We start from the raw sequence: 27,720 nt of genomic DNA on the forward strand, positions 1-27,720 counted from the left end.
TGTTTCGTTGTATCATAGCGGCTGATATATATATTTATTTTTCAAAACGTTTTTTAAATATCAATGAAGATGTTGTTCAACAACTTAAGAAATCTTTTGAAGATAATAAATACAGATTTTCCTTGAGGAAAAATGCTCCACGTGTTTTTCATTTTCTTCAACTACAGGCTGTGGACATGTTTTGCAGGTTCACTTCTACTAGCGGTGTAGTCAGTCTAATTTCACTACACTTAATGCTCACACTTTGGAAGCTACGAAATTTTGCAAAGTTTTATCTCGCAGAAGTTTCTGAAAACATTGAAATTCCTTATCTGTTGACTTGAACGTTTTCGCGTTGTCAGAGTATACTATGTTACAACTTTCACGACGCGCCAAAAATCTTCTAAAAGCCAAAATGAAGGATTCAGTTGATTGATTCGACACCAGTTCCAAATGTACAGCTCTCGTGACTGCACACGTGAACAAAGTTATGTAAGATTTTACAGTATCTGAACCCTCCTTCACATATATGGGTCCGGCGAAGTCGATTCCACATACTGAAAAGGGCGGAGATTCAACAACTCTGTCCTTTGGCAACGGAACCGTGATTTGATTTGCTGCTTTAGCTGAATATCTGCTGCAAATAAGACATTTTCCAATTATTCCTTTTAAGAGCTGGCGCCCCTTCGGAATCCAAAACCTCTTCCTGATGTTGATCAAAGTGATATCTACTCCACAATGCAGAACCCTTTCGTATACTCTTCGGACAATTAATTCGGTGAATTTGGAACTGCGTGGCAACAATATAGGATGCTTCTCATCAAAGGTGAATTTTGAATGATCTAATCTTCCTTTGATTCTCAGGATCCCTACTTCATGCAGGAAGGGAACAAGGCTAGCTATATTTGATTCTTTATCAATCAATGCACTCTTGCTAAGAGACTTAATTTCAGAACGATATGCATTACTTTGAGTGTTCTTTATCCAAAAATTTTCTGCCTCGGCCAATTCTACTCCAGTGAGAGGTCCACTTTTCTTTGGCGAGTTTCTGGTGTTCCAAACAAACCGTTTGATCCAGGCAGTAATCCTTAGGGATTTGGTAAGCTTGCTATGTTTAGAGAGATCTAAAAGCTCCTCTGTTTGGGCTATGACTTCAAACTGATGCGTGTGATTGTGTCGCGAGCGATATTCCAATTTTTCATCTTCAATGTTCAGTTCTTCAGATTTGGGCCAACATTGTTTTGGCTCTTGCAACCACTTGGGGCTGTGCCACCAGAAATCACTGTGATTCAACTGAGAAATGGAAACTCCTCTGCTGGGCATGTCTGCTGGATTTTCTTTACCAGGGCAATGTGCCCAGCGTGAAGGTTCTGTGAGTTTCTGTATCTCATCAACTCTGTTTTTCACAAAAGGTTTAAAGTCCCTAGGTGATTTTCTTATCCAAAAGTAAGCAATGGTAGAATCAGTCCACCAATGCTTTTCTAAGGGGATCTTCAGACTTGAAGACACTCGACTACTCAACCTAGAGGCTAACAGAGCACCCAGTAGCTCCAATCTTGGCAATGAGAGTGTTTTGAGCGGGCAAACATGACTTTTAGCTGTCACTAGGTTCGTATCAACAGATCCATCATTGTATACAATTCGTAAATAGATGACCGTGGCATAGGCTCTCAAACTTGCGTCTGAAAACGAGTGCAATTCAATAGTTTCAATAACTCTTTTTGGACCTTTCAAAAAATAATACCTTGGTATTTTGATTTTCGGAATATCTTTTACATTGTTGCACTATTTAATCCATCTCGCGTTTAAGTCTCCAGATATCTTATCATCCCAATCCAAACCGGAATTCCACAATTCCTGTATGAGACATTTAATGATTATTGTAAAGGGGGCGAGAAAACCTAAGGGATCGAAAATGCGACTGGCTACCTGAAGTAAAAAACGCTTGGTATTTGTTTGTTTCTCCAAAAAAGTTTCCAGATGTTTGGAATCAAAATAAAAGCTGTCGGTGTCTGTGTTCCAAGATATTCCTAACACGTTCAAAGAATCATTTTCTAAAACAATGTCACTTGATTCTTCCACGGACAGTCCCGATTCCCTCCAAAGATCTCTAAGCTCCTTGGAGCTCGTTTGGAACTTTCGGAGATCCATTCCAGCTCCTAAGAAAATATCCCTGCATTCCGTACTGACTTGAAGCGCTCCTTCAACGTCTTCGTGACCTCCTATGAGATCATCTACATATAGGCATTCATTCAATAATTTGTAAGCTTCAGGGTGTGTCTGCTCGTATTTAGAAATGTGATATTTAATCATTCCAGCCAAAAGGAATGGGCTCGAATTTAAACCGAAAAGAACTCTTGTAAATTTCAGTCTTCAAAATATTTTCGTCGTCAAACCAAAAGAACCGACTAACATCTCTGTCTTCCTCACAGATTTGAATTTGCAAAAATGCTTGTTTTATATCACTGATAAATCCAATGGGGAAATTCCGGAAGCGAACCAAAAGTTCGAAAATATCCGGATTCAAATTTGGTCCGGACTCTAAACAATCGTTAAGAGAAATCTCTCCTGGGGCATGTGATGATGCGTCGAAAACTATTCTTAATCTACTGGTTGTTTTATCTTCTCGCACAACACATCTATGTGGTAAATAAAATATTGGATTATCAGTTATAATATCCTGCTCATCTACAAATTAGATAATATTTTCAGTCAAATAATTCTTCAATATTAATTCATAATCATGATGTAAGGAATTATTCCTCAGCAATTTATTTTTCAAATGTAAAAATCGTCTTTTAGCAACTTCTTTATTATCATCTAAATTTTGCTTCATCCCTTGTTTCCATGGTAATTTTGACTGTATAATAGGGTGGTCCAAAAAAGACCCTTTTAAAAAAAATTCCTGATTTTTACTGGTCCTATCCCCTTATTTGGTTCCATCTGAGTAAAAAATAATTATTGTGAAGTTTGAGCTCATAATTTTAACATTTAGAGGTAGCTCAACAGTCTCAAAGTTCCGCATTTTACCATTTTATGCCATAAATGCAGATAGAAATAAAATTGACGCTAGGAAAAGTATATAATTTATTTAATTAAAATTGCCAGCATTTTGTAAGTTAAAAATAGTTACATAATAATAATATTTCAACAGTTATGTATATGGCTTTTCTTAAAACACATTACAAACTCTTTATTTACATCCGGGATAAGCTCGTCAATGTTCTGCGACAACTTGCAAGAAGAATTGGAATAGTTCTTCTTTACGTGTAACTTTTCCATTAAACTCTTTTATAAGGGCTATACCCCTTTCACCACTGAAACTCCTTGAATAATTCTTTTTGCTTTCTTAAAATCCCCCTGAAGCTTCCAGAGTTCTGGATCTACGTGAATGAAGGTATCAGGTAAACCCATGCTCTGAAAAAATGAAATTGACCTTTTTGTCACAAGTTCTTCAAATTTCATATCCATAAAATGTTTTAGCAAAATCTTAGGGCGCTTCACCACAATATTTTTCTCGTTTACTTCATTCATCGCCTTCACCATCTGTCCCTTAATGCAGTGTGCACTTTATTGGCAAAAAGGGCTAATGCCATGAGCTCTTCTGACAAATACCACAGCTGATTGGCAAATTTCTGCGTTGCAGTTTTGCTTATGTTTTCATCATTCTTTTTATACTTCAATAAAGATTTCATTAAAATCGTTATACGGTGCATTTTGAGGCATAGAAGCAGTCATTCAAGCCTTTAAATACCCACGTACAACAAATATGCTTATTTTTGCAATCCCTTTTCTTCTATTGATGTGGTGGTAAATTGACAGCTAAACATCCATATTTTGAATCAATACAAAATTTTGAGCATCCATCTAGCATGATGCATAGCCCCAGGTGCTACAAATTTGATACCATGTGGAGGAGATTTACCGAGAAATGTTAAGCATAGTTCAAGACGTTCTCGATAATCATCTCTCGCTTGTGTGTCATGTAGTAATCTTTCAGCAAATACTATTGTATCATCCTTTTCATCTGCCACTTGTGCTAGAATGTCCTTATTGTTGATGCTTACGATGTATTTGTCTTTGTCTATAAATTCCCAGCAGGCCTGGAATCGTTTAAAAAGAGGTATGTCTGGTGCGGAAGAAAAACCCAAACATTTATTAAACACTGTACCAATAATGAATTCCATAATGTGATGTCGACATGGAAAATATAGTGAACTTTTCTTCAGTTTTTGCTAAAGTGAAACACGGGTACCCTTGCTTTCCCCGGTATTGACACTCATTGTATCAAAGCACATTGCAGAAACTTTGTGAGTTAGACCCCAGTCCTGCAAAGCTCACCTTCTTTATTTTTTTATGTCATTGTACTTCTGCTTTTGGTGTTTTTTCAATAACATCCATTGTTAATTAAGTTTTTCTAACTTGGGGCTGACAATTTTGGAGTCTTTGTACGGGTATTCTAGCTTTCGGCCAAAATTTTGTTATTTCTTCTATTGTATTTCTTGAAGATTCTCTGACGGTTTTCTTTAATTCAATATGGTTATGAAGAAACATACCCAATGCCATATGAATTGAAGGCAGTTTACTACCTGTCAGCTCATTTATGGTTGGACTAAGAATATAAACCTCTGATTTTGATTTAATTGATGTATTTGCCATGCTCAGTTATTTTAAAGTCAAGAGACATATACATTTCAAAAATAAGTGCAAACTGCCATTCCAAGAGTGGTGAAATCAAATCCAAAACAATTAAGATTACATACATAAGCAACAACAAGTTGAAAATTTATTCAATCACGACTGTTAAAGGAATAGATTTTATGTATTTACTTGTATTTACAAAAGTATTTTCATAATGGCTATTGTTATGTCTCTATATAAAATAGCAATTTTATAAAGCAATTGTTTTCTTGTTGATAACAATAGCAACTGTATTTTACCTTAGTGAGGTCAATGGTCGTGTGTCGTACGCGTTCTATTCAGCAATGATGAAAACTTTATCTGCGTTGAGCTACCTCTAAATATTATCGAAATGTTTTCAAATTTTGTCTGATTTATTTTTTAATACATTGGAACAAAATGGGAGAGTAGGACTCAAAAAATTTTCACCTTCGAAATTTTGGACCACCCTACTGTATAACGGTTATTTTCATACTTGATAGTGGAATTAAAAGATTCCATAATATCAGATTTGGTGCTATCTACAATAGTTTCTGATTCAATCCCTAAACTTTCTAACTGCCAAAACTGCGCAATTTGATCACTAAAAGTACCTTCATTGACAAGAACATTCATTGTCAAAAGATCATTATTTGACGAATCAGTTTGTCCCTGCAAGCTCCATCCAAAAATTGTTTCTACAGCAACGAGCCTTTTATCGAGACGTTGAATTCGACCAGTAACTACATCGTAATAATAATCCGCGCCAATTAAAATCTCTATTTCCTTCGAATCAAATTCATAGGAGTCCGCGAGTTGCAATTTTTTCAAGTGTTTATATTTACTGATGATATTTTTATCAGGTGTTGACAAATGTGTTGCAGAAATTTTATCGATTTCAATTGCTTTGATTTCAATATTTAAATTTGGATCATCTCTATTTTTTAATTTTATGTTAATAACGTTAAAAGTTTTGGGTTGTGTTTCTTTACAGCCAAAAGTGCTAAGTGAAAGTTTCTCTTTCCGAATTGTAGGCAATTTCAGTTTCCTACTAAGGTTTTGGGACAAAAATGTACGTTGAGATCCTCCATCCAGGAAAAGACGGCAGGTCTGCTCAATTTGTTTACCCTGAACAACTGCAGTGCAAGTTTGAAGAAGAACGCGATGATTATTTATTTTGGCTCTAGTTTTAAAAACGGCCGCAACCACAGATTCACTTTCCAATTTCTGTTTTTCTTTTTTATAGCACAACGCAATGTTATGTCGTTTTCCTTCACAAATCGAGCACTGATCATTTTTATTTTTGCACATCTGCATAATATGAGAACGTTGTAAATAAATGTAACATCGACCTTGACTCTTCAGTATTTCGCGGCGGCCTAACAACACTAAGGGAACAATCCGCTGGCTTATGCTAACCTTGACAAAACAAACAGATCATTTCATTTTCGACAGACGCTGCAGTCATAAATTCAGCAGTTGCAAAGTTTTTTCCTTTATTTTTTTCTCGGATCATTTCGATATGCCTTCCAATAATTTTGCCGAAATTTATTTTCGTTTCTTTCTTTTTTAAATTTGTTGCTATTTTCTTCTGTGTTATTCCTACCAGATGTGAAAGATTCGACCTCGGGATGATTTACGCTTGCATTTGCACATTCTAATGCACCTAGTTGCGCAGCCAAAAATTCAGTTAAATCTTTGATATTATAATCGCAACTCGTGAATTTTTTCTTGAAATCAAAAACTAGGTCATGTGGAAATAATTTCAAGAGCATTGGGCACATCATGGCACTATAATTCTCAAAACAAATCCCCAGCGATTCTAAACTTCTTATTTGTGTCTGAAAATTATCATACAGCTTCCGAAAAGCTTTAGTATCATCACTGCGTTTCAAAGAGGGTAGATTCATTAGGTTATTCATATGCGCATTTATCAAAATGTCTTTTCGCGCGAAACGATCACTCAATAATTTTACGGCTTTGCCGTAATTTTCTGCCGAAATAGAGAATCCTTCTTTAGTTCCTAATGCTGTTCCCCCAAGTTGAGCCTTTAAATAATTAAATTTGTCTATTTCGTCCAAATGTTCATTAGAGTGAATTGCTGTTTCGAAAGAATTCCAAAATGTTAGCCATTGACTTACGTCACCATAAAATTTTGGAATTGTTATTTTTTGTAGCTTAACAGTTCCACGGTAACGAAAATCCGTTCTTAATTCTTCGTTATGTACGGGTGTTACTTCTGTTTTTGACACTTTATTAGCACTACTGTCTAGCATATGCAAAAACTTATTTCCCCTAAATTTCCACGTGACAACCTTTTCACGATATTCTTCAATAGACGGAAATTCCTTTACGAAATCCTCACTACTAAAAAAACTTTCCAGTTCGTCATCTACTATTTTCAAAGATTTCCATTTATCATTTAATTGTTCGAGTAACTCTTCAATTTCATTCTCATTGGTTGCCGTTTCACGAAGTTCTGTTTCTAATTTATTCATACACTTCGTGACCGATGCCCTAAAAACACCTCTTTTAGCCTTTAGTGTAGCTATTCCTTCAGCCATTGTTGTGATTAAAAATTCAATTAATTATCAAGTATATTTTCAAATAAAGTGCAACAAATATCATTCATTTTTCTTCTAAAATGCTATTATTTCAAACATTTCAAACTGTTATTCAAGCGGCAGGGTGCCAAATAATGGTGAATAAAAATGTATTCGAAATCAAAATCTTCTTACCTTCATTTATCTTCGAAAAGTTTCAGGCCGATTCGCACCATAAGGAAATGTCTGACAGGTTCGATAGTGCAATTTGTGGTTCAGTGGATAATGTTCGATAGTCGATAACAGCACAATTAGAATTTTATTAACGAACACAAACATTACACAACATAAAATATCATTTGAGTGTAGAGATGCACAAATCTTATTTCGATCTTCCTCGTTCGAGGCCAATTGTTCAAATGACAATAAAACTTACTCCAGCGCCCTCTTCAGGCAAACTTACCGAGATTTTCCACAAGTGGCAAGCACGCATAACTAAAAAACATCCCACTGCTCCACCCCCCCTTGGAGGAATTCGCGCCAAAAACCAATGGGCAAAATTTCACATAGGAGCACATACGTGTACCAAATTTCGTTCGATTTTATGCAGTAGTTTTTTGCTGTAGAGCAGCCACAAAAAACTGGTCACACACATAGACAGACATTTTCTAAAAATGGTCAAAATGAACTCAGCACACCTCAAAGCGTTCAAATCCGTCGAAATTCGAAAATTTACTTGAATCCAACACTTTTTTCTATATATTAGATACTAGCCGCCTGCGGCGACCAGCTGGCCTGCCTTTTTACACCAAGGTTGCCGCCTTCGGCGGCTGCTTAAAGAAATTTCGTGGCTGGTATCAATCAATCTATATCTATACTATTATTAATTTGAACAGAATAATTTCTAGACCTCACCGTTTTCCCGGTAAGCGCGCCACACACACAAACATATTATTTCATCATAGCCGCCTGCGGCGACCAGCTGCCTTCTTACGCCATTCGCCATTCTATGCAGGCAGCCACCTACGGCAGCTGTTTGCCTAACATGTCATTTATCTTTTTACTTCGGCAACTGTTTAATAAATTTGGCAGCAGTATTAATCAATCCATCTCTATCTTTTTTTTTGTGCGATTCACATTTTTACGCAAAGATTGCCGCCTTCGGCGGCTATCTACCTTTACGATCTATCTCTAAATTTTCTTATCCATCTCTATTTATTTTAACCTTCCCGCCCATTTCCTAATAAAAACAAAGATCACTCAAAAAACAGCTTTTTTTTATAGAAGTAGGGCCAAAAAAAAAAAAAAAGTTATATCCAAAATTCCCCGTAGTGTGCAAAAAGTAGCGTTTGACAAAGAAAACAAATCTCGCGGTTTTTATTGAAATAAATGCGCACAACTATGCAATGTAACCTAATATAGATACAGCACATCGTCCAGCTTGGGCGGGGGGGGGGGGGGGAGGGGGAAGAATGGAAAAAGAAATAAATGCAATCCCTAAATAAAACAAAAAAAAAAAGGAAAGAAAAAAGCAAGCGCTGCCGAAAAAACACGTAGTCATCACTTCAAAAACGTAGAAGTAAGCTATATAGGTAAAAAAAAAAGATTAACATTTGTTTGCGATTAAGATTCCGTCGTAAATATCGAATCGAAATCCAAATAGTGACGTCAGAGACATAAAAGATTGAAGAACGCTTTTTTTCGACCCGATGCGTGGAAAGACATGATGTGTTCAGAATTAAAAAAATTGTAAAATAAAAAAACTATTGCGTATTTTTAAGAACTTTTTTCTTCTGAAGAGGGCGAAATGTTTTTACTATTACCAACTTAAATTTTAGAAATGAGGCTTTGATACTTCTCGCAGGATGACATTAGAAAAAAATAAAACCCAGGAAAAAATGCAAATTAAAGGTTTTTTTCAAAAATTCATAAAAAATACAAAAACTGCTCTATCTTCAAAATTTTTTCATTCATCATATTTAAAATTAAATTTTCGACACTATAGTACAAAAAATATTGGTCTGGCGCGATTGGTTCGGGTTCTGTGAGGTTAAAAGTACTAAAAAGTGCTAAAAATCACATAAAACACTAAATAACTTTTTTTCTAATTAAAATTTCAAAAATCGAAGCCCGAGGTGCACTTCTTCGGCAGAAACTGTACCTGTATACTAAATTTCATCTTTCTAGGCCTTACCGTTTTCCCGGAAAGTAGGCCACACACACACAAACATCTTATTTTATTATATGAATAGATAGAAAAAGCAAAAATTGCAGTGACATGACTAGTACAGAACATCCAGGTGTTGCATTAATAAGGCTTGACTGTATATATGTAGTGAAACTTTGATAATCCTCCACACAGATAACTTGACTGCCCCGGTAACTTGACATTTGTTTTTCTTATGGATGGCTCAGTGCTAATTCCAATGGGCGAAAACTGCTCTAACTCGACACACATTTGTAGAAATCCTTATTAGTCGACATCCAATTGCTATTTCAGTCCAAATTTTACTACCAACATCTTTTCATATTGGCCCGTCTCAGAATTCTATGCTATGGTTTCTTGGTCAGTCAATCCTTTTCTGAAAAGCTCTTTTAGAAAATTCCATCTTTAATCAATGGTTGTCAGCTACCAAACTCTGTGCTGTTAGTGCAATTCTAAAAGGCCAAAAAAGTGAAGATAAATGTACCCAAGGGTGTCCTCTATAAAAAGAAGGCACCATGACATGTTTTTTAAACAAATGTGAGCAGGACTTTTCATCTTTAACAGACCTGACTGACAAGAAACTTTTTTCTCTTTACAAAAATATATTGATTTATTCCTCATGAGATATCCACTATAATATTAAAATCTGTTCGCGTCCGTCCGTCTGTCTGTCTGTCTGAAGATCGATCTCCTCGAGAACCGCTGCGAATCGAGAGTCGAACGAGATACCGATCAATTCGAAATTTTCCAAAGGAAACAATAGAACCAATCTCGTAATTGTACGACTTTAATTAGCGGAGATATTAATTAAAACGTTAATTAACATAACGTTATTCAGGAATTTTTATTTCTTTCCTGTTGCCATTTTGCGTATGAGCAAATAAAATTCTAATAATTGTTTTAAAAGAGATTTTTTTTTGGCTGCTGTCCAAATCTTAAAACAACGTTTCCATCCAGAATTTCATTTCAAATTAGTTTAAAATTGGTTGCTCTATTCGGATATAGCCTTTATTTTATCGTCTGTCCTTTTTTTATTTTTTACATTCAACATTCTTAATTCTTTTCCTCATATAAAAGTTGTTTCTTTAGCTATGTTTATTGATTGTAGTGTAAATTTATCATTCACCGGCCTCATATTTTGATACATTTAGGATGTGCGACTAATTATGTTTATTTTGTTGAAGTTTTTCCCGTTACATGGGTGAGTTTTCGAATTGCAATAACTTTCTTTTTCTTTCCTGTTTCTATTTTTGAAATACAGTTTGTATCGTTAAAAGAACATGTTAAATTAAGATTGTTTGAATTTCTTTAGGTGAAACAGAGTTGAACAAAAAAAATTGTTTTTAAGGATTTTAACTAAAGCTATCTTGGAATCTGATGACTTGGTATTTAATTAATGCTTATTGGTATTTATTTAGTCTTGGTGCTTTAAGTTTCACATAATCAATCAAAATGTGCGTGTCATTTTATGTAAAAAGATGATCGTAATTGTACATAAATATTTCAGATATAGTCTATCAGATTTTATTCAGTTTAAAGTGACCAGAGATTATAGTTGATAATGCATATATTTTCATCTTTTGTGCTAATTGAAAATACTCATATAACTTGTATCATTGATAACTATGATTAACGTTAAAGAGAATTTTGACAAAAATATGCTCTACTGGTGTTTTACAAACTTGCATTACGCGTATTTATTTACTTCTTAGCGCTTTAGAAACTGATGTCAGAGTAATACAAAAACATCAATTGGACATCTCTTTCATTTTTTAAGTAGCCCGTACAACGCCGGGCACGCAGGCTAGTTTAAATAATATTAGGTGTTTTATGTACTTTGCAAAAAAAGAAAAGATTCAGTTACTGGAATTAATTTTCATAGTGAATGTTAAGCATTAGTAAGTAAGTGAAGCAGAAACTCTTTAGGAATTAAAATTATGAACTCGGTAAGTTGACATCTACTTATGTCGACATGTTTTCACGTTCCCTTGGGGTGTCAAGTTATCCAGGTTCCACTGTATATATATATAATAGTTAATTATTGCAGGAAGTTTAATTAAGTAAAATACAGATGGCAAGTTTAGATAATGACATATGAATTTAAGCTTTTCACTTATTTAAACACTATAATTAAAATAATATGTGTTCACATATTTAAGTAGATGGCTTTTACCTTCTACTGGAAAGACGGTCACCCTGTCAGTTTCATATATTCCCCATGAGTAAATGTATAGCAAGGTTTGATTGTTTATATCATAGCTAAAAAATTTACCTGGTACCGTAATTGGTTCAAGATCAACAAGTAACCCATCTCGTGCAGCTTTATCAGCCAGAGTATGTGATCTTAAAGCATATTCATCTTGTTCTCTTCGTGAAACATTGAATGAAGCAGCTAATCTATCGCCTGAATGGCCCATAGTTTCACCAGTAGAGAATTCTGCTACACCAGGCAACTGAAATGGTTTTAATTTTCACCATTTATACTTGAATAAGAAAACCAGCTTAAAATGATAAAAGCAGATACACACTCTTCTGAGCAAAAAGGGCCAGTCCTTTCATGGCTGGTTTGAAATATTATGTAATGCCCTATCCCAATGGTGCCCAACATAATGTCCGTAAAGTTGATCAATGTGGCCTGTTATTATGTTCAAGGTTACCAATCAAAAACTATCTTCTGTAACCTCCCAAAACAACTGATCCTCTTAACCTCTTCATTGGGAAATTGTAAATCTGAGGTCAAATAGCGAGAAATTAGTTTCTTAAAACGAGGTGGAAACTTCATATTAATAAAATAAGGTTTCAGTAAAGATAACAACTATTTTTATTTTGAAATTTACTTTCCCACTTTTGCATTTTCTCATGCTTTCCTTGAAAAGGAAAATATATTAAACTTTATATATGTTCCCTCTTGTAAAACTAATCTTAATATCAGGTGTGGTCCTCCGGACAAAAAAGGTTGTACCACTGCCTTACACCAATCTTAGCATTTTTCAATTGCTATAGTTCATTAAATTAACAGCCATTGCACAACAAACAATATTTTGACAACAGCAACAAGAAATGACATTGAAAAGTTTTCACAATTCTAAAATTGGGCTTATTACAATTTAGATTTTAATATTAGCAGTACCACAAACATGTGCAGCGGTACAACAAAAACGGTAACAACATGGTAGCTTGAATGGCATGCATAATTTTCTTAAATTTTGTTGTACACTAAAGAGAAAAAAAAAAAAAAAAAAACCCTGCATTCTTCACTTTCTTTTTAGTTGTAGGCAAATGTTGAAAAGTTTTAAACAACTAAATAAGTTTGATCAAATTAGTAAGGCACTTAAGAGTTCTTATAGTAAAAAATAAAAACCAATCACTAAGGTCATGTGAAAGAATCATGAAAGGCAGTTATATACAAGTGGTTGGAACAGCTTATAAATCTTTTATCATCAAAAAAGAAAAAAAAAGCTTCCAAAATCTAAAGTTAAGAAACCTTAAAAAAAAAAAAAAAAAAAAAAAAAAAAACTTAATGTAAAAACATAACCAATCAACTATATATTGCATACCAAACTATTATAAATATTACTTCAAACAAGTTTAAGCAAACCCTAACAATACATTGGTGAATTAAACTGAATACTAATAAAAACTTGATGAAAGTCAGCATGATAATACTGTAACTATACTAAAAAGCCACAATACTTTTAACTTATTACATTTCATCTTTTTTTGAATTAATGAAAGATGCATATACATTGGACGGAATTAAAATAATAATCACATAGCTGTCAACATTGAAAGCTGAAAATTCAAGAGACTTTGCATGAACAAATTTAATGACAAAAATTTGAATAGTAAAAGAGATTTGTTAAATTTAAGCAGGGATTTCTTAAATTAGGCCTGTATGAGCTCAAAAGGTGGTGTTCGGAAATTCTTCAGGATCCGAAATCCTGAAAATGAGTTACTATTACTACTTTTTTGAAGTTAAAAAAAAGCTACAACTGCTAAGTTTAGTTAAATATTTTAAAACAGGTGTAAGTTTGTTTTATCGTTTAACCCGTTCGCACCCAGCGTCACGCGGACGCTACGCAACGATTCCTCTCCTATCAGCCCAGCGTCACTTATCCGCTACGCGCTCTGATCTACGCTGTAGTCCCAGCGTCACGTATATGCTTTCTCGAAATGGAACGATTGAATTGAATATTTAAATGATACTAGATGGCGCTAAATGGCTATAACTTTAATCATATTCGAGTCACATGGTATTTGACCTTCATGTACACGCTTTAGTTTCTTATTTGGGCCTCTCAATGGGATAGATTTTTTTTTTATGTAAACAACAGTGAATCACTGCTCTGCGCATATGATTTATGAGGTCTCAATTGCTCTTGTTTATATCTTTGCTTCTCTTTTTTTTACGAGTAATTGAAAGAGATATACATCTAGCTTAATAAATTATGGGGGAGGGAAGGAAGGCTAAAATATTTTTGCGTATGTGTTCCAGACTTTTGGGATTCCCCGTTCGATGAGAGTATAGGAATGATTTCAAGAGGCCTGAAGATTATGATTATTTTTGAATCCTTTCTAAAATTGTTCTTCTGTATTTATTCTTTTTTATTTGGGGATAGAAAACCGCAATAAAAATGATTAGCGAAGTGAGTGAAAGGGAATGTTTTCGAGTGAATTATGAAGCAGTTTTGAGACTTGTCGCGTGGGAAATATAACTAGTTTAAATTCGTTGACCTAAGTTGTTTTAATCAAAATTACATAAGGAACATATTTTTTTGCTACATTTCTTTTTCTTTGATTCCACACTCACGATGTCAAACTCTAACTTTGTTTTTGTGCACATATCATTTAATTTTGTGCACATGGTTAAAGTTTTAGTATTCTACTTATTTTACTTCCTTCTAATAATGTAATAGTCTTTATATTAATAATTAGTAATCAGTAGTACATTGTTTAAGCAAAATTAAAATTTCAAGCCATTATTTTGAGATGCTGATTTTATATGAATATTTTTGTTCAGTTAGGCTTAACTGCTGTAAATGCTCGGGCCGATGGCGGCGTTCCATTTCAGAACGTTCGGTCCCGTAGCTGCGCTTCGTTTTCCGAGCGCTGGTCCTCAAGGGGTTAAGTGATGATGAACTTGCTTTGAAACAGGTAAAAATTTAGAAAATTCCGAGAGAAATTAGAAAAAAAGTACTACATTTTTAAAGAAATACACTCTAACAAAAAAATGGACGCACCAAGAAGGAATGGTCTGACTGAGATGAAAATTGGTGGATAGGAAGACAATGCACAGAATAGTAAATGATTAAATTCTCTGAACAATTGAATGATTTATGTCAGAGTTACAGTAACAAATTCAATAAGGTATTGACCCGCCTCTAGCCTGGATACAAGTTGAAGCATGGTGTGGCAAACACCGATAAAGCTCCTGGAGGTGTCCTGCAGTATTTCTGGCCAAATTTGCTCCACTTGTCATACAAGATTATCAACATTCCTTGCCAGATGCAATCGCCATCCCATCATATCTCAGACATGCTCGATGGGAGAGAGATCTGGCAGGCCACGGAAGAGTTTGACAAGCTTGCAAACAGTTCATAGCAACACGTGTCGTATGTTATCTGGCATTGTCCTGCTGAAAACCAGCCAAGGGTATGGCTAAAGGAACGGCAGAAAAACAGGTCTTAGGATGTCGTCAACGTACCACTGGGCAGTAAGTGTACCTCTAATTATGACCAAAGGCTCCAGTTATCAAAGGAAATGGCACCCCAGACCTTCATGTCTTGTTGAGGGACAGAGTGGCCTGCAAAAGTGAAACCAGGATCCCCCTTCTGCCCTGGGTGTCTGCAAACACGTCTTCAATGATCGTCATTCATGACACAGTTGGAAGCAAGATTCGTCGCTAAAGACTATGCGTCTCCAGTTGGCATCATTCCAACCTGATTGAGCCATGCACCACTGTAATCTGGCCGGAGAGTGTGCAGGCGTCAGTGGTGGCGTAACGGTCGGCGCGAGGGTAGATTTTGCCGTCCCAACCATCTGTAAATGGTCATGATGGACACTGGTGTTTGGGTTGAACGTCTGATGGTTCATAGAGAGGAAGAAAGAGTTGTGACAGCTGATCGGACAATCACTCTGTCATCGTGATCTGTTGTGACCCTAGGTCGACCGCTACCATCCTGACGCTATACTCTGCCATTTTCAACCCATCCTTGCCAGCATCTTTGAATCGCCGCATCGCTTCAACTCAAATGACAAGCGATTCTCCAATTTGACCAAACGGCCTCTTTCAATCCAATGATATGACCTCTTTTAAACTCGGACAGTTGCTCGTAATGAGCATGAGCCATGCGGCGAGGCATTTTCAAGTTGTTGAAAGATAATCTGAATCGCAATCAAACCAAAAGTTTTAACAGCTGTTGAAGAACTGCTCTTTATATACATCTGCTGGATGCACAGTTTCAATGCACTGGAGATCAAACTATTCATTCATTGGGCACCAAAATTTAATCATTTGCATATCTGGTCAAAACACTCTCGCATACAAAATTTCAAAGCAATTGGATGACTGTGCACGTCATGGTGCGTCGATTTTTTTGTTATAGAGTGTACAAAACAAATTTTAAAAAAGAAGAAAAACAAAATAACCATGTTTCAAAACCGACCTTTTTAAACAACCATTCAACGTGTATAAAAAGGTTTCATTTTTGAGATCATGACTGTTTTAGTGTAAGGATTTTTCATGAAATTCTAATCACTAATAAATCAATTGTTAAGAGAATTTCATTGTTTTGATGGAAATTTGGTAAACATTTGCTTTATTAGGGAGTTTGAGAAAAAATAACAAAATTAGGGAGCCTCTTGAACCAATCAGCAGAGTTGGCAGCTATGTAACAATAATAAATAAATTTATGAAGAAAAATGAAAAAAAAGAAAGAAAGGAATGAAAGTATATTTTATCACTGCAACAACTGAACGACATTATTAAACAGAAAATACCTCAGGTGCTAGAAACCCAGGGCGAAATTTTAAAAGGAGGTTAAGTTTTTGCATGGCTGTTTTGGCTTTGTTAGCAGATAACATGAGTTTTCGCATCGAACGATTAAATCGAATTGGCACATCAGAAAGAAACTCCACTCCCCCAGCAAGGGCTACATCAATTTGACCAGAACTTAGTTGACCAATGGCTGCAAATGAAAAGCAAGGAAAAAAAGTTAATATGAAGCACAAAATAAGTATTTGATATAAAAAATGAATTAAAAAAAAAAAACTAAACCATTATCAACCTTTTCTTTAAACCAATTTGAGCAACCTTAAACAAAACCTTGAAGTGTATGAAATTAATTTGCCAAATGACGTTTTAAGGTTATATATAGAATTTCATTCCATTTGGAGTTCATTTTTTGCCTCAGAATTGAGTTTGAAAAACCTGTGTTTAAAGAAAAGTCTATTTTCATAAAAAAAAAAACAGAAAAAGAAAATTTCAAATATATATAACAACTTAAGGTTGTCCAAGTGTTAATCATTTATTTACAAAAACGTTTATGATAATCAACAATTTTCAAAATTAAAAGTATTCATCTTAAAATAGCTTAAAAGTCCTTACTATCTAGTTTTGGCATAAATTTCCGGGACTCCAGTTGATTCTTTATTAAAACTTCTCTTTTTGCACAATGTAGTTGAAAATTACGTCAATTTTAACTGCCTTTCCACAGCCCATTGCCATAGGGTGATGGCACCCCCCCACCCCACATGCTTGGAAGTACCCCCAGAGCGAGAGCACCCCCCACCCTCCAAAAAAAAGGTCAAAAAACTGTAAAATCAACCCTCTTACAAATTTTAATGTCTCAGTCTGCATCATGAACCACCCCTGCCTTTCAATAGCCTGTGTGTATTATATGGGAGGCATAGTAAAGCTCTTTTTTGCCTGAAATAAACAGTTGAATATCTTCTTCAGAGATTGATTTCAGAATTGGTGAATCAGACACCTTTTTCCAGTCATTGATATTAATGTAAGATTCTGCACCAAACTTAACAATAAGAATGTGAAAAATTTCTCCTTTGGGAGTCGATTTTGCTGAACACTACGAGCTTCTAAAATCCAACAGGCTGCCAATTCACGGATTGCTGCTCCAAGTCTGTCAGCATTGTGATAAATTAATTTTTAGGACATACGAAAACACCGTCTCTTTGGATTGCGGGATCTATTTTGCACTTCAACTCAGTGGATAAATATCTAGTTGCAGTGATCTTTAACAACTGCCGAGCCAATCTGCATATAAAGGGTAACTTCTGATAGCAAACCAGATTGGAGCATAAACGTTGACGAGTTATATTGCAAGAATTATTAAATTTTCAGAAGTAGATTCCACGGAAACACACAAATGTAGAATTCGAGTAGCACGAGTTAGTCATAGAACATGAGACATTTTGTAAGGCTTTGGCTCTTGCCAGGGTAGATTTTCGTGCTATTTTGTGCTTCTCACAGAGCATGGTTTTCTCAATAATTTCTGAAGTGGTGGGGTAAAGTACTGCTGAAGTAATAGCTACTCCAGCCCTGTCGGGTACTTTGTATCTATCACATGTCCGTGAAAGCAAATTAAAGTTCACTGTATTGCTTGTAGTAGTAAATTTATCAATATAAGCGTTTGTAGTTTAAAGCTTGTAAAGGTCCCTTGAATTCATCCTCACTGTCGGTATACGATAGATGAGATGCGATGAAGTAATGATACTAAAACTATCTTCACTTTTCTCTTAAGGCTGAAGCTGCAATTTCTCTCCCTCTCGCATGATTTTTTTTTCTTTTTTCTTTTATTAGACAAATGTAGTAGCTAATATCTTTGCATTTGCAAGATGAAGTGTCAAAAGCAATTTACTAGCTTGGTAAAATGATTCTGATTATTTTTAAAATTATTTTCGGATAGGATTAAAAAAATTTTCTGCTGCATTTTGAGAGGTAGATTTTTAGCATTTCTTGCTCATTTACCTTGCATGGAGAGTTTGACTTAATTGACACATTTCAGCCAATTCTAACACCTAAAATGGCAAGTGTGAATTTAAAGTAGGTGCAAATTGAAAGTTTCATCACTTGTTTCTGTAAACAAAGTAACATTTATTATTATTGCAATCTTGCATAGAACGTATCCTATTTGGGTAAGGAAATCCAAACTTCAAACTCAATCCAGAGGCAAAAAGACTTCTCATAATGGAATAAAATTTTACACATGTTGGTTTGAGAACATTTAGCACTTTTTTAATCCTCTGCCCCTTAAAATTTCGGAAAAAAAAATAATAATCGCCCTACTGTACACACAAACATGCAAAACATTAAAAAAATGTATGCAAGCTTTGAGTTAATTTTTTGAACTTGCACAGAAAAAAGACATTTAAATGACATGATTTCATTCCGTCACACAGAGAAACATAGACATAACTACAAACCTGTGGTAATTGCTTGATTTGCTGATATACATGCTTGAGTAACAGTATGTGCTGGTGTCTTAAGAGAAAATCCAGCACCTAAAGATGCCTAAGGGAAAAAATAATACAAACCTATGAATCAATAACCCTATGTTTTATAACAGTAAAATGAGGATAAGAAAATTTCAGACATTAAATTTCAATCATCAGTGTTCAGTTCACTTTAACCTACTCTTTTTAAGTCATACTCATTTGGGGGAGCAACATATAATTTAGTTACATCAGCTATTATCTCATTCTTCTAAAATCAGTACCAGGATCCAATTGGCACTCTGGAACGTGAAAATTTACCAGTTCACCCCTGATATGCATTATATATAATACACATGCAGTGCGGCACAAAAGTTTAAGCATTAAGCAAATGTTTTAATAAAAGTAAACTGTCAAATGAAATGTTTTCAAGTATCCATTGTAGATGAATACTATGGTCATAAAATGTTTTTACCTAAAGTTAATGAGAGGGAAAAAAACAATCACAATGAAACTTGGAAATCATGATTTAAAAAAAAAAAAAAAAATTATGTCACATTTGTTTATACCCAAATGAGTTTTCATGAAAATGCCAGGGGTGATGGTGGACTCAAGTGAAACTTTTGAAAAGTGGAGAAGCTTAAAATTTCAATTTTCAAAAGGTCTGCATCAAAATTTAAAACACTAAATGATTCTGAACTTTTTAAAATTTTATAACTATTCATGTATAACTGGATTGAGAGGCATACAAGGGGAGTATTTAAAATATGAAATATAAAGAAGAGGATTGGTGTTATGCAAACCTTTTGAAAACATTGAAGTTGGAGCTACCCCTTTTTCCCCTTTTGCTGCACATTTACATCCAGATTTGTGGGCACAAATTCTCATGATGAACCCCTCCTAATCTCTTTAGACAAATGAAATGGTCTAATTAAACCAGAAAATTTGTATTTCAGTTTTTAGATTATTTACCATTAAAACAGTATGTTACATGTTGCTGGTTTGAAAAATTATTCACTAATTCAAATATGAAAACTGGCATTTTCAGGTACAAAAATCTGATCTCATTTTTTTTTCTTTTCTTTTTTTTTTTTTTTGGGGGGGGGGGGGTTCCCAAAGGATTACATACCCCTTAGGCCCCTGAAGATGTATAGCCCCCCCCAATAGTTTTTTCAAGATGGGGTCACTGCGTGTAACCCCCGAAACACACGTCTGCAGAAATCTGTAGTTTGTGCAATTTAAGGTTATTATTTCTCTTTTACTTTTGAAGCACATAAGAACTGATTAACTTCATTAAGCTTGTGCTTAAATTTTTGCGCCATCCTTTATTTATATGACTTTTTATTCAAAACTCAATTTTTTTACATATAGACACACATTAATTTCATTCTTACTTCTCGAGCAATGTTACTTGTTTTGACTTCTTGTATCACAGTACCAACAACAATATACTCTATATACTCTGAAATGAAATAAAGTGAAAAACAATGTAATTTAAAACTAAAAAATTTAAGCATTACACATTCAAAAAATACTAATATTAATATCAAAATGAAAATTGATACAACATTTCATGTTTGGAATAATGATTTGAGATATCGAAAATCATCCGTATATAGAAGAACATAATCAATTAAACCTACTAGGTACAACAAGAAATTTTGAGACACTAACCTTTAGGAATACCAGTTCGTCGCAGTAGTGCTCTATAATTAAAAGAAAAATATGTGTCGTTACTAGCAGTTATCCATATAAAATTCTCAATTAGAAAAACAATTGTCAAAGAACCCAGTCTTGAGATTTGTGCATAACTTCAATAAGTCTAGGCTATCTGATAGTTTTAGAAGTTTGTTAATACAATTAATTAAAAATAAATATTTTTTAAATTTAGAAATATTTGCACAATGAAATATTAAGTTCAATTTTTAAGTAGCCCACAAGCATGTTTAAAATATTTTTTGTTTTACTTTGTATTGTAAAAATAAATAGATAAATAAATAAAAACTAGAAAGTAAATAGCCAACCACTAAATTAAAAAAGAACTTAAGAGAAACATGAGACTTACAAGTATGCATGACGTTGCAAATCATGAGCCATGATGCTGTTGTAATCTGTCCCTGATACCAGAAACGGTGTTCGAACTCCTTCCACCAAAACAACATTTTTTATTCCTAAAAAGAAACAACTTGTTAGATAAGGTATTAAATTATAAAAAAAGTAAAGCAGTTTAGAAAAAGAAGCAACTAAAGATGTAAAGGCTATGTATATTTGTTCTGAGTTAAATGTTTATATTCTTAGGCAGATAGACTATGATGGTAAGTTGCCATTTAAAGCATTTAATATGTTCTGTCATAAAATTGACTACATCACACAGCTACAATTCTAAACACTAGCGATGACTTCGACTTTAATTAAAATTAAAAGTAATCGAAATTTTAAGAACAAAAGATAATCACAATTCAAAAACTTATACCTCAATCAAGATTCATGCTATGCCAGTCAACACTAATTTTGCACCACATAAAAACAGTAAACCACAAAAGGGGGGGGGGGACAGAAACCAAGAAACCAACACATATTTCGAAGATATTTGTTTTCGAAAAAGCTAAGACGGAAAAAAACAGAAGATAGAAAAGATTATTGAAGAAAAATGAGACAGAAGAAAAGTCATCAGAATTTCTAAGATGACCATGTAGCAATAGAGAACACAATAGGTGAAGGGTTATAATTATCTTCTATATTCAAGACTACTTAGCATATAAGTACTTGGCAAAACTTTGTAACTGGTGCTTGATTTTCATTCTATTCTTATAATGAAGAATAATACAATAATAATCTCAATGTTTAACTGATAAAAAAAAATATGGCATGAATTGTAACTAAAATGAGTTAATATTAAGGAACCAATTGCATCATTTGTGGTCTATTGAAATTGAAAATAGTTTCGTTTTCTTAATTTATAGTACAAATGATCTATTATTCAGTTTTCAAGTGCAAAAAAATTCATGCAACCAGAATTACTTGTGAGTTCTGCCAATCTTTATTTTTAATAACCCTGTAAATGAAGAGGGTGGGGATAAGGGGCAAAGACAGATACAGGGTGGCAATCACCAGGGGCCTGCACAGGAATTTTGGGGCCCGTCACAAATGATTTTTACTGTCCCCCCTAAATATTGTTTGCCCCTTACGTCCCTATATATTTTTTACCTCTCATTTTAAAAATCTCGGGTCCCCTTCATGCTCGGGCCTGGGCCAACAAATGTCACTTCTCCCCTCTATATCTGCCCCTGGCGATTGCCTGTTTTAACCTAAAAATCTAAGCTCTTGCTTCTAGGTAAATCCAAATCCGAGATGGATTGGTAAACTGCTAATTCTTAGGTGTATTCGGGGTCCAATTTAGAAATTTTAGGAGTATAGGCCAGCATATTTGTAGGGCTAAGCAGTATAGTTGAAGAAAGAGCTGTAGAAGTACGCATTTTTTTAATATCATTGAACATGAACATGCTATACAGGCTAGGGGCATATAAACTACCTAAAACTTCTAGATAGGAAAACATGTGATGTTTTTTTGTTAAAAGTCACATTGCTCTCCACTTAATATGTCACTCTTGATTTTATCATAATAAAGATGTTAAAATAAGATTGAGTAATAATTTCCCATTTTATCTATAATTTTGCCTTTCCCTCTTCCCCCAAGCTAGGGGGCCCCAAGATCCAGAGGCGGATCCAGCCGATTGTTTTGGGAGGGGGCCATCCGAAATTTTTGAACAAACTCCCCAGGGCCGAATTTAGCTCCATGCCGCCCCCAGCCAAATCTGAAATCTGCCGCCCCCTCCCCCCTAAAAGAAGCAAAAGATCCTCGACTCAAAAAACGTAAAAAAGTGTTTCCCAGATTCAAATTGTCAAACTTATGAAGAAATGATGGCGTTTCACATTCTGAGGCACCCCTATGAAATGATCAGTGATCTCCCCAAAATTTTTTATTCAGCAAATTTTGTTGACGATTCGGCAAATACCATGATTGAAAAACATTTGACTTTCATAAGATGTGTGAAAGTAATCATTATTAAATTACAAGAAAAAATTGTCCCTGTGGAAAATGAAAGAATGCTAATATTTTACTTTCAAGAATAACAATTTTAATTAAAAAAATGTGTATTATAATAGCAAATTTGCCGTCACTGAAAAGTTTGCCGCCCTAGGAAACTGCCTACGTTGCCTATTGGGAAATTGGGCCCTGATAACTCCACAGAAATTTTATTAAAATGAAGTTTTAAAAACTAAATTTTTGGGGTATCAAGACATAAGGTGAGGGGGAGGATTTAGGAATCTCCCTTGAAAATTTTTCAAAATTTAAATTTCCGAGTACTTTTTGAAAATTAGGAAACTAAAAACGCATTTTGTCTATTTTTGATGATGTACGGAGAAAAGTCAGGTTTCGGGCCCTGACCCCAAAATACTTTTTGAAAATAAAGCTTAGAAACCAAAATATTCTGTCCTTATATGTCCTTATACATTGAGAAGTTAGAAGAGGAGGAGTGCTCTTCTAGCACTTTAGCTGTCCAGCCTGAAAATGCGCCTTTAGGTAATGTTTGCTTACATTAAAGGAAGTGTGAAGGTGCTTAGAATCCTTTCTTCCTGGAAATATTTTGCCTTTGAGGCTCTAAAAATTCGATTTTTAACTATATTTATACATATTTTAGAAAGGGATGGAAGATTCGTGAGCTCCTCCAAAAAACCTCCTTTTAAAGCTATCATCACGATATAAACTAGGGAGGGGGTCCTATCAAAACTCGTTTGTAATTGAATTCCCCCCCCCCAAAAAAAATCATTTCAGTTGCTTTTAAGAAAGTTAAGTGATAAGGGCTGGATAAGCTAGTTTCCGTTGACATTTTTTCCAAATAAAAGACTTAAAATGCAATTTTTTGCTACATATCAAGGCATTTGTGAAAGGGCAGAGGAAAAGGGGGTTCTCCTCCTAGTTTTGAAATTAAAGTCATAAAAACAAAAATTTAGGCTCTCTTTGGTCTTGTGAACAATAGGTATATACTCTGAGAACCGCAGCATTGAGATGATGTAAAAGATGGAGAAAAATTTTGGAAATAAAAGTTTTGTTTTGAGGATAGGAATATAATTTATCTTCCAATTAAGGCCAATACTTCTTTTTCAGTAAAACACATGTGTTAAATTTTGTTATCTTCTCATATTTTTTTTTTCTTTTTTTCCTTAAAAAAATTCCTACAATCACAAGGCTTTCGGAGGGGCCATGGCCCCCATGGCCCCTCTCTAGATCCGCCCCTGCCAAGATCGAGCATCATGATGCATGGGCCTATTGGTAAAACAGGCTCTGATCATATCATCTCTTACAATATTGTATAAAGCAGCATTTAATCTCATTCTATTTTTTGCAAGTTACTCATTTTACATCCAAATTTTCTTTCGAACTTTTAAAATCAGAAGATTCTTTAATGTCTAATGGCTATAATGACCTAAAAATCATGCATCATTTAGAAAATCAGCTGTTTAGAAAATTGTAAAATAGGTTGGAAATAACATTTTGAAAGGAATGACACTGAAATTTATTTAAGAAAAGGAATAATTCTTGTATTTGCAAATCAGAACGTTCACTTTTGTGATTGAGATTTTAGCAAGGGATTATTTTTGCAATATTGCATTTCTTGATATTTTTTCTGCTGTAACAATGGCATTAAAACTTTGTTTTCCTCATTTACCGAGTTATTCTGTCGTGGGAAGATCAAGAGCAGTTATCTAGAAATATTTCAGATTTTTTGCATTTTTGTCATCTACTACACTTTAGCTTTATTGTGCAAGCTTGCTAATTTGGTTTCCACTGAAAATAATGCATTAAAAATAAAAAAAAGTCAAATTCTAACATTTTGCCCAATGGAACCTAATATCTCAGAAAATCATTTCTGCAGATACTGCCCTTTACATTCCTATGGGAGAATGACTCAATAAATGTTAAAAAGGACATTTAACGAAAAAGTCAACCGTTTGTCCCGCACATGACGGTTCATAATTTTCATTAAAAAGTAAGAAATTAAATTGTAATGACAAAATTTTTTGCTTAATATATCGCAAATAAGTTGATAATTTGTTAAGCAGAAAAATTTGTTTATGACTATTTTAAAGCATTGTTTTTGATGACCTATATGAGGCTCCTAGTGCGGTACAAAATTACCATTTTCCGTCGAATGGCCTAAAATCAAAACTTTAAAGCCATTTCTGCATTTCAAGAAGGTTGAAGCTTTCAAGTTCAATTGTGCAGAAAATTCATGTATCTCAATTTGATGTTTTTACCACCTTTTGAGCAGTAAAGGTTTTATTAGATACAGCATTAAAAAAAAAAAAAAAAAAAAAAAAAAGAAAGAAAAGAAAAAGTGTAGGGTAACTGAATAAAATATAAACTCTTTCAGAAACACACCTCCAGCAGGTTTGGCTTCCCGATGAGAGACATTACTACTGCACAGAGATCTGATACCTATAAAAAAATAAATAATTTTCCTTTAAACATGTTTTATTTGTAAAGAGAGACAAATTATTAACTACAAAAAATATGAGGATCAATTACAAAAGTGTGATACTAATGATACTTGGCAAAGCCTAGCTGGGACGCCAAGTGAATGTTTCATGGGCTGGTGATTAGCAGGGCTGTTTGAGCACCTCTTTCTTAACTCAAAAAGCTTCAACTTTTTTTCCCACCAAATTTCTTTAAGAAATGATTTTCCACATTAGAGCCTATGCATAGGATATGGGTACAAGGACGGATACAAGGGGGGGGGGGTGATTACCCCTCCCTTGAGGGACTCTGAACTGGCAATTTTTCCAAATTGAAGTTCTAAAATGCAAGTGTAGACCATCTTTGATGACGTTAACAAAAGGAATGGGGGTTCGACTCCTCCCCCTGGAAACTTTTCTGAATAAAAGTTTCTAAAAGGTATATATCAAGGCTTGGATATGCGGAAAAATTACTACTTTTAGTAGGTTGTCCGCTGGGGGAACAGCTTACCGGAAGAAGTGGTAATGAGCAAGGGGGTACAGTTTTTTGATCAAAGTTTCGAAAAATCTTACAAACCACTGAAATCAGACTTACAAATTCATAATTCCCAGCATTACCTTTAGACTCTTTCTTGAAGAGCGGCGTTATGTTAGCCAGTTTCCAGTTCTGTGGCACTGTCCCTGAGTTATAAGAAGCATTGAAAATATTTAAAATAACATCCACTAATTCCTCTGCACATTCAACTGTTGGATAAATATTATCTGGTCCCGGAGCTTTTGTTGCTATAATTTTTTTTTAAAATGAAATAGAACCTCCTCCCTGGAAAACACAAAATCCTCAAGCTACATAATAGCTTTGTATCTTGCTAATGTTAACTGCTGAGATACAGTTATCATTTAATACACTGGAAAAAAGTTAGAACATTTGCAATATCCCTATGGTTTTTGATCAAATTTTCATGCTCATCAACCAATGGCCCAATTCGACTGTTTCGAGCATTCCCAGAATGAGCGTAATCAAAAAAACCTTTTTGGATTCCTATCAATGTTATCTGCTAGCATTTGCTCCAATTCCCTTTTCTGAATCTGTAGTAAATACTTAAAATTTCACCTTACCTTACAATACTTGAGCCTATCCACACTCTAACCAGTTTCTTTAAACTGGCGAAAAACGACTTGCTTATAATTAAGAGCTTCTTTAATCTCCTTGGAGAACCACATGCAGGGTTTGGTTTTTACTGGGAAAACTGGTTTTTGCCATGACATGGGAAAAACTAGGTATTTACCCGTAAAAATCTAGGAAATACTATTAGCCCCTGTATATTTTTTGGAAGGCAGTGATTTATTATTTTTACTAATAAACCTCAACGTATATTACAGCTAATATTATCATGTATTACTTTATATAAATATATTAAGACATATTAACCACGTGTTGGGGGCGTGGCCAAGTCTCAACTGCTGAAAAACGGACAATACCATGCCTTGCCTTCAGTCTTCGAGTTGAACCGAACCATTGCTTTGATCACTCAGTTGGTCAGTGTTAATTCTATATTAGCTACCAGTTTGTTTGGCACTTTTGGCTTCCTTAAGAGGTTTTCTACCTCCAACTCAGGCACTTACCCATTAGACTGTTGGAAAAGTAATAGGATGACGGCTATCTCATGAGTTTCGGATGTAATTTTTTTAATCTTTTTTTTAATAACGAGGAAGAAAAGGGACGTGTGCTATTAAAAGTATAAGTTTTGTGCTATCAAAACCTAAATTGATAACTAAATTATATTTTCTTAAGTTTGTCAGTAGCTATTACTTTAATGTTAAAATAATTCATTTGCGCTACAAGTGCTTTGTATCAATGTCTTATATAACTCAACTGTACTCACATACACACACACAAACTTTAAGTTTGCTACAGACTGTTAAAAGAATACAAAGCTTTAGATTGGAAAATTGATCTTTTGTCTTTTGTTAAATAAGCAAAATGCATTTATTTTGCTGTGTGAATATGCACAAAGATCATATTTCTTAAAATTAATTATTTGACTAAAATCACAGGGAAAAAAATTTGTAGCATAAAATTTTTTGCATTAACTTATTTATTATCCGTTGGAAAAACATTTCTTAAAGAAATAGGGTAAGGTGGGGCATTTGTGACTGAAAAATCCATTGTTGATCTCTGATTATTTTTAACTGGAAAACTATTTACAGCAAAGTATTAAAATAAAAACTGGCAGGTGATGTACTATATATTTATGTACATAATATGCTATTTGTGGATGCACTTTTGAATTATGGTTAAAAAGGTGTTACTTTTTTAAAAAGGATCTAAAAAGTCACATTTGCCCCGGGACTGGGGCATTAATG

The 27,720-nt window shown here is 34.3% G+C and overlaps 1 protein-coding gene across 1 annotated transcript in view; it reads right to left on the reverse strand.

Annotated features, from left to right (window-relative positions):
* LOC129221597 (trifunctional enzyme subunit beta, mitochondrial-like) overlaps nucleotides 1-25,339 on the reverse strand; it is a gene marked incomplete at its 5' end in the record, with an annotated part of 66,144 nt that extends 40,805 nt beyond the window's left edge. Inside the window, 7 exon segments of the mRNA XM_054856116.1 lie at nucleotides 11,660-11,840; nucleotides 16,387-16,574; nucleotides 18,829-18,916; nucleotides 20,232-20,299; nucleotides 20,512-20,543; nucleotides 20,903-21,008; nucleotides 25,283-25,339. Coding sequence (XP_054712091.1) covers nucleotides 11,660-11,840; nucleotides 16,387-16,574; nucleotides 18,829-18,916; nucleotides 20,232-20,299; nucleotides 20,512-20,543; nucleotides 20,903-21,008; nucleotides 25,283-25,339 — 720 coding nt within the window.
* Between the last annotated feature and the right edge of the window lie 2,381 nt (nucleotides 25,340-27,720).

This window comes from Uloborus diversus, chromosome 4 (assembly GCF_026930045.1).
Source record: "Uloborus diversus isolate 005 chromosome 4, Udiv.v.3.1, whole genome shotgun sequence".
NCBI lineage: Eukaryota > Metazoa > Arthropoda > Arachnida > Araneae > Uloboridae > Uloborus > Uloborus diversus.